The following is a 15,083-nucleotide window of genomic DNA, read 5'->3' on the forward strand; positions in this document are numbered from 1 at the left end:
TGTAGCAAACTGCACTTGACCAAGCTGTCCTTAGGGATGCTGCTGACAGTGTCCTTTGAGTGCCAGGTGAGAGGGCAGCAGCCAATGATTTCACTAGAGCTTAATTCTGAAGAGCAGAGTCATGAATAGGATTCTCTATTAATTACATGTATTTAAAGATATTATCAGAAGTTACTCCATCACACCTTTTGAAGTCACACGTGTCCATGAGCTCATGCAGTTTAAACTGTAAAAAGCTGTATGGAGAGAAAGCATTCTCAGAGCTTGGAAACCATTGTTCGTGGCATGAGAGATGTATCACAGACAGACATCTGTTAGTCTTTCAGAAAGCAGTTGATGTTTTGACTGTGGTGTTTCCTTCGTAAAATGGTCTGGAGGTTAAAAACATAAACATAACACTTCAATAATCAAAGACGAATTTTTCTGTGGCAGTTTTGTTCTGATTATTCACTCTTTTTAAGTGAATTTTTCAAGTCTGTCTTTAATAATGTGAAAGAGTCGAAAAGCTGTCATGTTCAGAGGATTGATTGCATAAGGAAGTTTAGTTGTCATTCAGTTTGAACTAAATGTGTTATCCTGGGGGAATGTGGGAATCAGAGAAGTCAGCAGGAGCTTGCTTACATTACCCGAAATCTAATGCCTTAAATCAGCAACCTATTCAATGTCAATGGCATGTATATGATACCCTTTCCCATATTATGATTTCCATAGCATTTGTTTACCACATGTTTGGTAATGGTGTGGTCACCCTTCTGTGCCAGCTCCATTTCATTACTTGTGCCAGACTCCTGTGTCTGGGTGCTGTAGCGTTTCTCTGGAGTCAGGGGATCTCTCTCTTTCTTCTACAGAATTTTTATTTGCTGGTTTTTGTGTGACTGCAAGTTGCCATTTTTCTTTCTGCCAGTAGTATGTTGTTCCTTTCTAATGGAACAAGAAGGGAAGGGTGGAAGAAGAAGAACCACCAAGCTTTCTTTTGATGTGGGCAGCTTTTGTTCAAAATTTACTTCTGATTTTACTTCTGATTGGTTTTGCCAGCTGGAGAAGTTGAATAATTCAGGGTATAATGTGAAACTGGTTTTGTTGCAGATCCAGTGCTTTATGTGCATTAATCTTGTTCTGTGTTCTGCTTGATTGTGTTACAATTCTGTATGAGGATTTATTTGACAACGTTATCTTTTTGTCTTTTCCAGTGATACTACTGGGAGTGACTAATTTTATAGAAATTGATGGTGACAGAAACCAGGATGGAAGTTTAGGTTGTACCTGCAGTAAAAGTCCCACCTACACTCAATCTGCTTTTTTATCAAAATGAGAATATTATTGTGTGTTTATATATATTGCAACTTAGACCAGTGCATTCAGAATCTTAAGGTACCTTTGATATTTGTGATTAGGGCTATTTAACCTAAATATACTGATATTGAAAAATACCATATAAAGTGGAAAAAAGCAAAGAAACTTTTTTCTTTTACTCTCAGGATTATTTGCAAAAATAAAAGGTATTTTTGGACAATCAGATGCATTGGAATGCATACATAGTCCCTGTATGTATACTATGCCATTATATGTAGACTGTTCATGTCACCCTTGGCAGTCTGATCTGTACTTTCCCTATCAATCTATCTCCTCAAGAAATTTTTCTGACATTCCAAACCTTTAAATAACTTTGAACAGCTGCCTTCAGGAAAAAAAAAATCATAAAAAAGTTTTCTTCTCTACCATCTGCTTTGCATTTTGTATTGTTAAGCCTTGCTCTGTTCAGCAGTAAAATAAACAAGCCAAGCAGAAATACCACAGTATTTGAAATTTTAGAGATACATATTCTTAATTCTGTCATGACTGTTTAAGAGACAGGTTTTTTCCTTAAAAAAAGAGAAAAACTAAGTTGCTAAGAAGTTGGAAGTGGTGATTTTCTTGCATTCTCCTTTTCCATAACATTCAATATGTCTGTCCCAGATTCTGCATTCTAAAAGTCTGTGCTTCAAATTCTGACATTTTATCCTGGGGGCCTCTCTTAGGTAATTTTTAGAGAGATTTTAAACTTCTATATAGTTTCCTTACTCTTTCAAATTGAACATTTGGGTTCAAGATAAGCATGATAACGGTTCCAAATGATTTCTTCAAGTTCTATGAAGAATTTTGATTAATGAAGTGTCTCATTTTTTAAATTGAGTCTCTTGCAAAGGTGTTACATGCAGAAAACCATCCTGATTACGATATAAATAAAAACCTTACTGGGAGTGAGTTGGTCTCAGCCATGTAATCTGTTCAAGACTTCCTGCCCCTAATTAATCCAGTTAAGAGCAGAGTAACTCTTTGTACTGACTGCACATAAAACCTTTGACCTCTGCTTAATAGGGTTTTTCCCTATTTCAAAGTGTGCAATAGTTGATGTAGCAAAGTGACTCAATTTTTTAGTGCCTTTTTTTTAGTTGAGATCATATTTATATGGTTTTTCTGTAAACAAAAATTACTGCTGTAGTATTCCCTGTGGTTTTCTTCCCCTTATCATTCATTACTGCTGTTGCTGCTCAGGAAATCTTGACCTGTGTTTGTAAGTGTGGAGGCTGAAGAGAGGAAGTAATTTGTCCAAGGCTACTCAATAAGCTAAAACTACTAATAGGGCCCTTCTTGTTTTAATGCTGTGTGCTTGATGCAGTTGACTGAAAAAATCCTAAACCATCTTAACACCAAGAACTGTTGGTTTTGTCTCCATCACGTGAGCAAATGCAGGACAAATCATGTAGGTGAGGTTTTGCTGTGGGATTATGTTCACCTTCTTCAGCTGAAGTCATGGTCCAAGACTTGGGATTAGTTTCTCCAGTTGTGTTGTAGAAATGCATCTTTTATGATAGAAAGGCTTCTGTTCCTCCTCTGGAGTTAGACTTTCAGTAAGAATACTAATATAATATAAAAGATACATTGGTTTTTATTTTGGAAATTTTTTAATGCTGGAAAGCAGTATATATGTTCATTGCTCCCAGTGAGGGAAAAAAAAAAGACAAAACCAACATTGACAACATTCTGGTTCCATTAGAAAAATTATATCTACATTACTTCATTATATTTCTCTGCTTTTAAGTTACAGCACTAAAGATTGTTTTTTTAATGTAGGCACATAACAGCACATTACTTGAGAAGTTGTTGATACTGAAATTAGTAAACAGTGTAGATTATTCATAGAAGTATCTGTAATTATTAGGTTCCCCTTGTTTACATGGGAAATTATTGGAAACAGAGTAATAACTGAAAAGAGAAGATGACTAGTGTCTGAATTTATTTTCAGTTTTTAAAATCATCAAATAGAGGATAACATTATATAACATATTTTTTATTCAGGACCAGATTTAAAAATCAAATGGACAGTTTTGGGCAATGCTGTTAGATTTCTTAGGTGTATAATGAATATCACTTTGCTGTTTAAAATGCTTGCATTGACAAACAAGTCTCTTTATATTGCCTTACGTAAGAGTGTTGATAATATTCTTTATCTTTTATTATTTATTGCTCTAAATCATACTTTGAAGCACTTTGCTTTAAGGCAGGGTGTACCAGTGAGTAGATGGATTCATCAGCCTATTAAAATTATTTTTTGTTGTTGTTGTCTGTTTTAAATCTTTTGCCCAATGCTCTAACAAGCAGAGACTCTTCCCTGCATTTGGGCACGTGCTGTAAAGATTGCCTTAAAGTAATAAAGATAACACGAGTAATTAAAAATGGCAGTATTTGATATCTGTATTTGGCAGAAAAATAAAAGTCTAAATATGGTAGAGGAAGAGTTTGCTAATTTTAGGTGACTTAAAATTATTGTACTGGGGGACAAAAGGCATTCTGCATGAGGTTTTACTTATGTCAAATATAGTATTTTAATTACTGTTATTGAATTTCTTTTAAAATAAATGACATTACCAAATACTGATGTTTTAAAATACAATGTAGGCCATTAACTCAAGAAGAGATTGCTCATCGGCGGGAACTTGCCAAACGAAGGCATGCAGAAAAACTGGCAGCCAGTCAAGGGAAGGAGCTGTCAGAAAAAAACCCAAGTGAAAGTTCACCTGAAGTAACTGGGAGTACTGGTGATACAAAAGGTGTGTGGTACCTCAATACCTGATTTTCTAGGAAAATGTTTAATGGTGTTGCCAAGGAGCATCTTACAAATCCATGTTGTGAATCGTGCAGTCTAAAGTGCAATACATGGAGCTGAGCCAAGAGTGAGGAGGGGTTTGTAAGAAAGCTGACAGGTCATCATAAACAGTGAAATAGTGCCTTAGATTGATGTTCCTTAGCCTGAGAATGTGCTGGATCCCAGTACTTTGAGTCACTGAAGGGAGATGATGCTTCAAGAGGATGCTCTGCTGAAAACAGTCGCTTTCCACACCAGAATTGGTACAAAATCAGGGTGTGAACAGCAGGACTGGATTATGGATAACAGCTCTGGGGGTTGGTCTTTTCTCCCAAGTAACAAGTGGCAGGACAAGAGGAAATGTCCTCAGGTTGTGCCAGAGAAGGTTTAGAGGAGATATTTCTTGACCAGCAGTGTAAAGCATTAGTAGGGCTGCCCAGGGAAGTCACTATCCCTGGGGATATTTAAACCATGTTACACTAAAGAACATGGGCTTGTGGTGGACTTGGCAGTGCTGGCTTGGACTTCAGGATCTTGAAGGTCTGTTTTAATGGGAACAATTCTGTGATTGGCCACATGTGACAATATAATATGTAAATTTTTTTTTTTTCCTCCAGATGATGAGGCAGAAAGTGTTTTTATGCTTAATATATTTTTTTCTGACTGGTCAGGTGAAGAGCAGCAGCTCCCTGGTGAAGGAGACAGTGTGACCTCAAAGGCAGTGAAACAGGAAGCCGACAACAAGGAGCATTTCATTGCTTTTGCCAGAGTGTTCAGTGGTGTGCTGAAAAGAGGGCAAAAAATCTATGTTTTAGGACCAAAATATGATCCTGCTGAGTCTTTGCATAAGGTAAGAGCTGACTGTGAACTGTTGCAGTAACTTGAGATTATTTTGAAAAGCTGATGACTTAACTTCTTACATGTGTCTCTCTCAAAAAAAAAAGAAAAAAAGTTCAAATTAATAATTCCAAAAAGTATCAAAGGAATTTAGGTAGTTGTGCTAATAGCTGATCGTGTCTGTAAACTCATTATAAACCATAACATTTCCAAAATAGTTTTAAGTACAGTGTTGTATTAGCTAACTGTAAATCCAATATGTGTTTATTTTGTTTAAAAAAAAAAAAAGTGAAAGAAAAAGCAATTTTTTAAGAGAAGGTCCGCAATAGTATTGGGAAAAACTGGTGTTAAATGTCTTGAGATTCTGAGCAAAGAAGTTCATTACTTTTGAATTTACTTAAAACATTTGTTTTTTCAGTGATAAGGAAAAGCAAGGTAGAGGTAGTACACACCTAAAATTTGCCAAAGAAAGCATTATCTTTTATCTTCTTGGTAACATTCACGTGTTTGCCTCAAGTCTGGATTTTTGGGACTCTCTGTTGGTTTCTAACATTTGAGAATTGAGATGAAAATGCTTTGGATTGCATTTTTAAGCTTTGGAATGGGAGGAGGTTTTGTGGAAGAAGTTTTTATCAGAGCTGAGTGATGCATGTCCAAATGCTGGTTTTGTGTCTGTGTAGCTGTCATCCCAGTGCTCTGCCACTGATGGTCTGCCAGCAGTCCCTCACATGACGTGCTGCACTTTGGAGAACCTCTACTTACTTATGGGAAGAGAGCTTGAAGATCTTGACGAAGTGCCTGCAGGAAATGTTCTGGGTAAGAATTAGGATTTAATATCCTAGAGCCTGAATCCTTATGTCGTCCAAAATACACTGAAGTTGGTTTAATATGATTAATAAATATGAAACCTTAAATCCATGAATATTTCTAAGCATGTTGTATGTGCAAAAAGGGAAGGCAGTCTAATTAAATTGGGATTTCTGTACACTTTGAATAGGAGAAAAGATTACATTAGCCTGTTATCTTCAAGCTGGATGATTGCCAGGTAAGCATTGCTGTCAGGAATTGCCAAAGGCAGTAGCAAATTTCAATATTTCATAGATTGCAAGGATTATTTATAATATTTTCCCAACAGTGGAAATTCTTTAATGTGACTTTACTAGTGATGTGGATGAGTGAAGTTTTATTTATCGGTCTGTTTGAACCCTGGTGCTAAAAATTACTTCTTTTATGGCTGTGGCAATTTTTTCACTTTCTCTATGGACAGAGTTGTAAAAGTCAACTTAATCATTGAGTTATGCTCTTTTGTGCCAGATTCTGGCCTGCTTTGCTCTAGAATGAGTACTGCCTGATTTTTAGAAATTTATGGTGTATATATTCAGTAAATGAAAAATAGGTGTGCTCTATAAGGGTTGAAATATTTTAATTTAGGCACCTAACCATGCTTTGTCTCTTTTTATTATGGGTCTAGCATTCAGAACATAAGCAGCTGGTGAATTACTTTTATTTGGAAGCTTAATATTTTAAAATTCTGAATTATACCTTACTGTGGTGTGATTCTAGTTGACTATTTGCAGTATGAAAAGAGTTTGAGTGAGTGTGGCTGAGTGAGAGTGTGTGAGAAAATATATTAAGTATATGGTCTGTTTAGTTGAAAAAGGGATTAGGAGTTTGAAAAAAAATAGGGAAACTGATCCCAAAACACTTTGCAGTAAAGATAAAATTATGTGGTCTTTGTGCATAGCAAACAGTAAATACTCTTGGAGCTGCCTCCAGCAGAGAAAAATATATTGTGAGGATTTTGTTATGTCTTTGGTGCTAAGAGTTGGACCAAATTTAAGAAAGGTTTTTATAACCATCAAATTTTACCAGAATTAGTTGGTAGGCCAGTGCTGAAGGCTGCCCTTCAGTGAGGTCTTATTTTTCTATAAAGAAACGCAGTTTGCTTGAGTAGGAAAAGTTCTAAATGGTCTCATATTTAGAAGAATTCATTAGAATTTTAACATCAGAATTCACAGACAATCTTAGCTATTTCGTCTTTTATCATCACATCATTGTAAAATGATGAAACAAAGCAAGTTTTCATTTTTACCTGAAGCATATAAACTCAAGTCTGGATGTTGGGTTTTTAAACCCAATGGAATTTTAAAGATTTTTTTAGACTAAAAATCCTAAATGCTTTTCCTTTATTTCTCCCATTTCCCTGTAAGGCTACACTGTTAATGTACATAAGTTCAGTAAGCTGTTTTATGATTTGATGATGATTTTTCACACTCAGAAGAATATACAATGCATTTAAATGAAAGGAATGTGTAACAATGGTGATGCAAGACTTTTATTATTCCAGTTTGCAACAGTGATTTCTGTTTGTAAGGCCATTTGTCTTGCAGCTTTAGTGCACACAGCAGTGATTTCTCTCCAGCCATATAAGGAAATTGCTTGTGGATTATCCAGTAAATTAAGGAAGCTTTTCTGAGAGCTTTGTGGTTTCACTCTGTATAATTAAGTTATTGCCATAAAGAATACACAGTTAATCATAACTGCCTATTTCCACTTTAAGCTTCATGATATGGATTTTTTCAGGTTTTTTTCATAAGGGTTTGGGGGTTTTTGCTATTATTTATTTATTGTTTCTTACAAGGGAGGATCTGCTTGGTTCTAGTAAGTGGCCTTTTCATCCTTTGTACTGGCTTATGGAAAGGTTTAGTGATCAAAGACAAAGCTTGATACAGAGGTCATTTTACTGAAGATGGGAAGATGTAATCCCTTATTCCTTCTGCTCAATTAAAAAGAGAGCAATATTAACATTTCCTTAAAATACTACTCTCCTTTTAATTGATGAAAATCTGAGATTGCAAAACACCCCCAGCAGAAAGGGCAATGAAGCATAGTGTGTTTGTCTTAGAGACACTAACACTGGTCTTTGTTTCCATGATATCATCTGTGCAAACAGCAAGCCTTTCTAGTTGTCCCATGCTCCTTAAAGGCTTGTCCTTCTTTCCTACAGCAAAAATAGAGAAAGGAGTTTGATGTAGACAATCATCTGGCTATCCAGAGGTTTTAGCTTTAGTTTAGTGAGTGTTTTAGTAGCTTAGGTTCTTGCTGGGACACTTCCTTGGGATTATCAGTGGCACTGAGGTTCCTGCTCTGTGCAGACATCTCCAGAGGGGTGTGTTGGACAGGAGGTGAGCCCTGGCTGTAGCCTGAAATCCACTGCTCTCTAATTTGATTATCATAGCTGTCCTTGCTAGTGCTTGGTTTCTCTTCTGAAAAGGAAAATTAGCAATGGTTAGTTAGAATACAGTAACTGATTTAGTTTGGATGTTGTATGTGAGGCCTTCTGTTTGCTAAGTAGTGTTAGGTATTGTTTACCAAGCTGTAGAGACTGATAATGCAGGTACACAAATAGAAGAATTAACACTACCATAAACAATTTTTCTTTTTCATTTTTTTATTAATGAAGGTTGTGGGAAAGCAGCACTTATTAGGTCTTTCCATGAAGGAAATTTACCATGAGGTAAAACAATAACTTAAATTGAAACAGTGTTGAAAGCTCCACAAAGGAGATTATTAAATGCAAGAGTTTTAAATAATTTCAATTATGTTTCTATGTTAAGAATATTTGTCTAAATTAAAACTCTCTTACACCAGTGTCTTGAACTATTAATAAAGTCTGAATTACAGTGAATGCCAGAAGATGGGATGGTTGATTTACTTGTTCCCATGTAAGAATCTCTTCCCTTTATGTATATACATTTATTTATTTGTTTACTTTATTTATTTGCTTGAAGCAGTCAAAGAAAAAGTACAATTACAGGAAAAGCATCACTTTGCAACAATTGTTGTGAAATTCCTATGGTTGAAGGCTATAAAAAGAACTGAGTGATCCCCAGAGTGACAAAGGAATAATCATGAGGCAGTATGTGAGGAAAAAGTAATTTGGGCTCATAAGTAAAGATTTAACAAGTGCATGCCCTCCAGATGCACAGAATAATAGCTTCTTGTTTTCTTCCTCCCTTTTTTAAAATTTTTCTTGTTTCTGTCCTATAATTGAAAACAAAATACCTTTTTTTGTTCTCTGCAAAAAAGGGTTGTTGGAGATAGTGTAAAGAAGTATTTAAAAAAAAGGGAAAAGAGGCAGTGGTTTTTTTGTGATCATATCATGCACAGGTGAAGGGCTTAAGATTCTCTTACCATTGAGATATTGATTATCATTGCTAAGAAAGGTAAACAAGTGCTGATGTAAAAAAAACCACACATTTGAAAACACTGGTTTAGATACTTGTGTAAATGAATGTGGGATTTTTTTATTGACTCAGTCTCATGTTTTTCCGGAATGAATCATTGAAGGATCATTCAGTGATACATTTTTGTTAATTGGAGTAGAGTTTATCTCAAGGCACGTTGTGCATGCACACACACAAGCTCAGAATGACGAGCATCTGAAATTATTGATCTGTGTGCTGCTTTTTATCCACAAGTACCCTAACAATGGACTTGTGTTTGCTAGTGTACAACACCTAGATTTTTCTTAGAGCTGCCTATACAACTATTGAAGTGCTTTTTGTGTCTTGTTGAATACTGTTAAAAGCAAAGCTTTTCCCTTGCCACTAGATTTGTAGTGCTTTACTGTAGGGCTCATAGGAGGCTGGATGATTTCCTGAATGTTCTCTAGTGCAGTTAGCTATGTGAATACCAAGAGTTCTACCCAATTAGGAGCATTTTGTTTTTTAACTTACCAAATGACATTGTTAAAAGCAGCAATCTGGAAGTCCCTCCTGTTGCCAGCTCACTGTCAGACTTCCTACATGACACACTGTTGTGTACCTTGGTGTTTCCATTTCTAAAATGCTCGTTTTCCCATACAGTGTTCTTTCATGTTCTAATTATTTATAAAGCACTGACAGGATTCTTGACATGGGAACAATGTGGTGCAGGAAGTGTGGGTGATGATGGATTCATTCCTCTGGATTTTTGGTACCTTTCTGAAGATAGGTGCCATAGAACTGCAGTAGCATGAAGAGCTGGTGTGAAGGAGTACAGCTAACCTCATTACAAGGTGTCTAACAAGCATTTTATTCCTTTAGGACTTCATTGAACAATTTAGGGGCTTTTAATAAGCAGTCTCTGTTAAGAGCAAAGAGCAGCTGCAAGCAGCAATGCCATTTTAAAGGCCCAGAATGGCTTTCTAGGCCTGGTGCCAGCTAGCAGGCATTGCCACCTTCTGTGAGAGCACTAGGAACAGGCCTGCTGTTCGCCAGCCTTGTATTTCTGTGCAAACATTTGGTGGGCTAATTTCACTCTCTGAATCAGTAATGTGATTATTTAAAAAAAAATAAATAAATAAAATGGGCATCTTGAAGTGATTCCAGCTGCAGGGGCTGTCTGAGCCCAGCTTGCTGTGGAGGGTGAACACAGGAGGGCAGTCTTCCTCCAGAATATTACTGAACTTAGCCCAAAATACTGAATGAAACAAAGAAAACTCAAACCTTTGTCTTCTGTTTTGGAATACTTACAATTTTTATCTCTAACTGCCATCTTATAATGTCTATGAAATTGCCTTCTAAGGCTAAAAATAGCATTTTTAGTTTGTTTTTAGTAATCCAGCCCTGTTGAGGAATAGGTATATAATTTAATAGATTTTGTTGTTGCCTGACATTTGATCTCCATGGACTGTTGCATTTGCCTGACACCACAGTATTTATATTATTTTCCTACCCAGTTAGTTTTATTAATAGTTAAATTGTTGAAACATTGAATATGTTCAATTTGTTTCTTTGAGCTAAAGACATAATAGTTAATCTGTTTCTTGGCCTCTTTCAGAGCTGGAAACTGAAACCATTTTCTTTAACTATATTTTTGCTCTAGTGGATTTAGTCCCTTTGCAGTTCCTGCTCTTTGCTTTTCTAACAAGGCAGGCTGAGAAATTTGTATTGCTTAGAGGGCAACATAGCATGACATAGTGCACAGCTAATGAACTAGCACCAAATGAAATTAGAACTGTATTTTGCTGATCATCTGCTGAGATTCCCTTGCCCTGTTTGCCTTATCATTCCATGTGGTTTACTCTGGGGGCTTTGACTTGACAAATTTAATTGCAAAGGAAATAAGGGATTCATTACCTTGTTTTCAAATCAATATCAAGATATCACTTGAGAGGGAAAAAATATGCCATGTCTTAGGTCAGAGTTATAGCACTGACATGTGTCTTTATTAACTCAGCTAAATTTTTTTGGAAGCATACTTTGAATGGTTAATAGTTTCCTTATAAAGCCCTTTTTGTTGAGTGGATTTTTGGTGGGTTTCTTTGGTTTTTGTGGGTTTTTTTTGAGAATTTAAATTGCTTTTTGAGTATTTTTTCTGTTTTTCTGACTGAAGCTTATTAAGACTATAAAAGGAAATCATAAGTGTAGTAATCCTTTCTGAGGAGAAACACTTCTAAATTCTCTAGTGCTTCTGGAATGTTCTCTGCTCTAATTTTCAGGAGTTGATTATGAGATCTCACAAATGTTTTTAGTCTTGCCACTAAAATACAAGGGGTTTTTTAATCATAGTTTAAAATTTGAACTGTATAAGACTATTTAAGCTAAAGTCATAATACATTCATCTATAACAATGCCTGTAAATTTGCTCTTGACCCCTGCTGGATTATAATGTCAAAAAATGCAAATGATTAAGTTTTTAAGGAAGGGGAGAATGAAATGAAACATTCTATGCCAGTTTTATAGCAGCTTTTAATTTTTATAATCTGTAAAAACAGAGCTTTTGTGTGAATGGAAATTAGATTTCTATATATTTTCTCAAATGTGAGGCAGGCACTCCCGATTCTTTTGGGTTTGTATGCACACAGCTTCTTGCTGCTGCTTGAGGTTTCCCAAATAATACCAGAAGGAAAACTGCCCAGACTTGTCAGTGTTGGTTGTTGCTGCTTGTGTGCCTGTGGGCAGCAGTGGGGCTAACAAGAACTGAGACAATTTCATAGCACTGCTGCTTGAGGAGCTCAGAGCACAGCAGCAGGCACATGTTCTGCAGCTCCTTAATATAAACATCCAGAAATAGAGTGGGCACAGGCTCTGAGGTGCAGGCACTTGTCTGTTTATCACCCCAGAGTTTATTGCAGAAATAAATGATTCTTGGTCATGACACTTCAAATTTGTCCAGTGCCTGTTATCACACTGCTCTTCATTGTTCAGAATTCAGGGCCAGTGGTAGAGGGGCTGACTCCTCTTGTGTCAGAGTGGACAATTGACCTCTGCAGTCACTGCCCCTGGGCAGATGTTACTCAGCTTTTCAGTAGCTAACTGGCTTTAGGTCACAGGTACTACTTGGCTTATCTCCAAAACTTGCAAATCTTCTCTGAGTGCTTGGATGGGTGTAATTTTGCAAGTCTCTTTAAAATGAGAAGACAGGGATTTCCCCCAGTATTTCACACCTTACTGACTTTAAGTCAGCATCAGTGTACTATTTTCAGTCTTTTCCTCTGTGAAAGTGTGTGTAAAAATAAAGGGAGAACAGTTATCTGCAGAAATATCTGTATTTATTACTTGGCTAATGAACCTCTTTTCCAATACTGTATGAAGAGAAGAAGTTACAGTAGTTAATGTAAATTATCATCAATGTAAAATGGTAAGAGCAATCTTAAGGTGAAGTTTTGAAATTATTTGCTCAGCTCACATCTGCAGTGTTGCATTTGTGTATTTTTACAGCACACCGAGATGCGTCAGTGATCATTTGGGGAAATGACCTCATGTTTTCATTTGAAGAGCCTGAATGCTATGCCCCTTAGTCTACTTATAAAAATTGCTTGGAGCATGTTTTCTTTTCCTTTGGTGTGTTGTATATTTTTAAGGCAGTATCCTCTTTAAAACTAGAATGTCAGCATTTTTTAGTAGGTATCTGTAGTGTAGCTGTTTGCTCGCTCCTTTCCTCTGATGTGGTTCTAAGGGAAACCATCTAACTTGCCTTGATTGGTGGAAAATCTCTAAAGAGACTTCAGTGTCCATTACTCAATGAAGAATTATAACAGAGGAACCACAGTGACTTCAGTTTTGTTCTCAAAGTTAATAGCATTCCATTTCTAAGAAAATCCTGCCTGTAAGTGCAGCTGTGAAATGCTGGATCAAGAGTGGGAAACATCAGTTTGGGACATCAGGGCACTGGAGTCAATGTCTGAGAGACTCAGCAAACAGGCCTCACTTGAGGAGTATTTGAGTATTTGAGGCTCAGTTTTTAACAGAGGTGTAAATTACCTGATTTAACACGGCTCTGTATTTAGACTATATATAATTGAAACTTTTATCCCCCTGTACAAAATGGCATTAGGCTTTTCTTCCTTCTGAATTAAATATGCTAGAGAATTGCCTTTCCAGAAGTTGTTGCCGTAGAACTCAAACTTTGAGAAAGCTGTTTTGAAGGAACATTTCCTTTATTTAATGTGACCATGGGTTTCTAAAATTCAAACGGAGTATTCAGTGTCATTTCAGAAGTAGGTGCAAAATAATTGCTTTAAGCACAAATGGGTTTGAAAATACATGCCTTTCTGCATGTAAATTCATGTATAGTCATTCAAACATGAAAAAGACACCATAAATCAAATCTGTTTAGGAATGTGTCCAATTACCAATGCAGAAAAGAAGTTTTATATTAAAAGAATTTGAGGTTTTGCAGTGTTATTTATGGAAAATACATCTCTCTTGCTACTGTGATGGTGCACATGAATCAAATCCTGAAATCTTTGAAAAGATGTATGTACTTTTAATCATCTGGCTATTCCTTTCTCTGTTTTTGGCAGATAAAGTTCAATTTCCATCAGATGAATTAGGTTGCATCTTCATTGCACAGGTAGTCAGTTAATGTACTAAAAGGTAGTTGTGAAATGTAGACATTTGTCAGTATCAAATCATGGTATACTTGGGGGCAGGTAACTAAATAAAATTGTAACTGGAATACTGCCTTGTAGGTGTCATTTAGGCTGGACTTGTACTCAAGTGTGCAGTTGCAAAGATACAAAAGGCTGTGAAAGATGACATTAAATCATAAAGTTATCCATGTGGATAATCATTGTTTTTAATACCATAGAGATGTATTTCACATGTGTGTGCACCTCTGTTGCTAACGCAGCTTCTCTCTTGCAAGGCCTCAAATACAGTCCTGCTTCTTTATTCTTTGCACTCTTGAGCACTGTGCTTTTCCCAGCACAACCCAAATAACTCAAATAATTGTATTAATGATAGAAAATATTCTCATTCATGGTATTCTTACTTCTGCAATTTACCATGTGTAGCACTTTGGGCAGGGGAGGAGCAACTTGGATCTAGAAGTTACTTTAGTTGTCTCAAAATGTCTCTGTGCCCTGAAGTGATGGATAAATAAACATGGTTTTTCTAGGCAGTGTAGGCTTTATTATTACATGTAGTTTGTCACTATTTTTGCATAGTTACTCACTTTGAGTATTTTCTTTAAAATCTTTCCATTTTCACCTTTAGTACACATGAAGTTGCTCTCTGTATGTGTTTAGCAATAAAAGATTTACAGTTCTTGTGAATATCTAATCTTCTCTGTTTCTGTGTAAAATCTTTTCTAAGGTTCTGCAAATTTGAAACTCCTTTATGTAAATTTGATTGAATAAGGCTTTTCCCCATCTTTATACTTTAAACAAATATCCTTTGAACAAAACAGTTTGAAAGAACAAATTTAGTGGTTTTCTGTACATATGTTTCAAGAAACTGAAACTCGGTGGTTTCCACTGAGTTTCAGTTTCTTGAAACATATATACAGCTCTCTGATAAGGATTATATTTTGATTTGTATATGAAATATCTCAATATTCAGGGCATCTGAGTTATGATGATTCCCTGACAAATTAGGGTAATTAGAGAATTGTCATGTAATTTACATGTTTTTACAAGAACTGGCTATAGGAACCAGTTATCTTGTTTTATTCTTATACTGTTTTCTTACTCCCATTTAGCATGAAGCCAGAGGGCACTGTTTTTCATACAATACAAAAAGTTCTGCTATTTCAGCTTTGGATGAAGGTCTCATATGGATTCTCAGTACTGTCAGTGTAGTGGAAACTTTGGATTATAGTTTTTAATGTACATTTCTTCATGCAGAATATC

General features: G+C 36.0%; 1 protein-coding gene across 2 annotated transcripts in view; it reads left to right on the forward strand.

Moving 5' to 3' along the window:
• The window catches only part of EFL1 (elongation factor like GTPase 1), a 63,093-nt gene that overhangs the window by 13,955 nt on the left and 34,055 nt on the right, over nt 1-15,083 (forward strand). For both annotated transcript variants that reach the window (XM_058811405.1, XM_058811407.1), the window contains exons 13-15: nt 3,940-4,091; nt 4,798-4,976; nt 5,644-5,779. In XM_058811405.1, coding sequence (XP_058667388.1) covers nt 3,940-4,091; nt 4,798-4,976; nt 5,644-5,779 — 467 coding nt within the window. The remainder of the gene's footprint in view (nt 1-3,939; nt 4,092-4,797; nt 4,977-5,643; nt 5,780-15,083) is intronic.

The sequence above is a fragment of the Ammospiza caudacuta genome, chromosome 10, assembly GCF_027887145.1.
Source record: "Ammospiza caudacuta isolate bAmmCau1 chromosome 10, bAmmCau1.pri, whole genome shotgun sequence".
NCBI lineage: Eukaryota > Metazoa > Chordata > Aves > Passeriformes > Passerellidae > Ammospiza > Ammospiza caudacuta.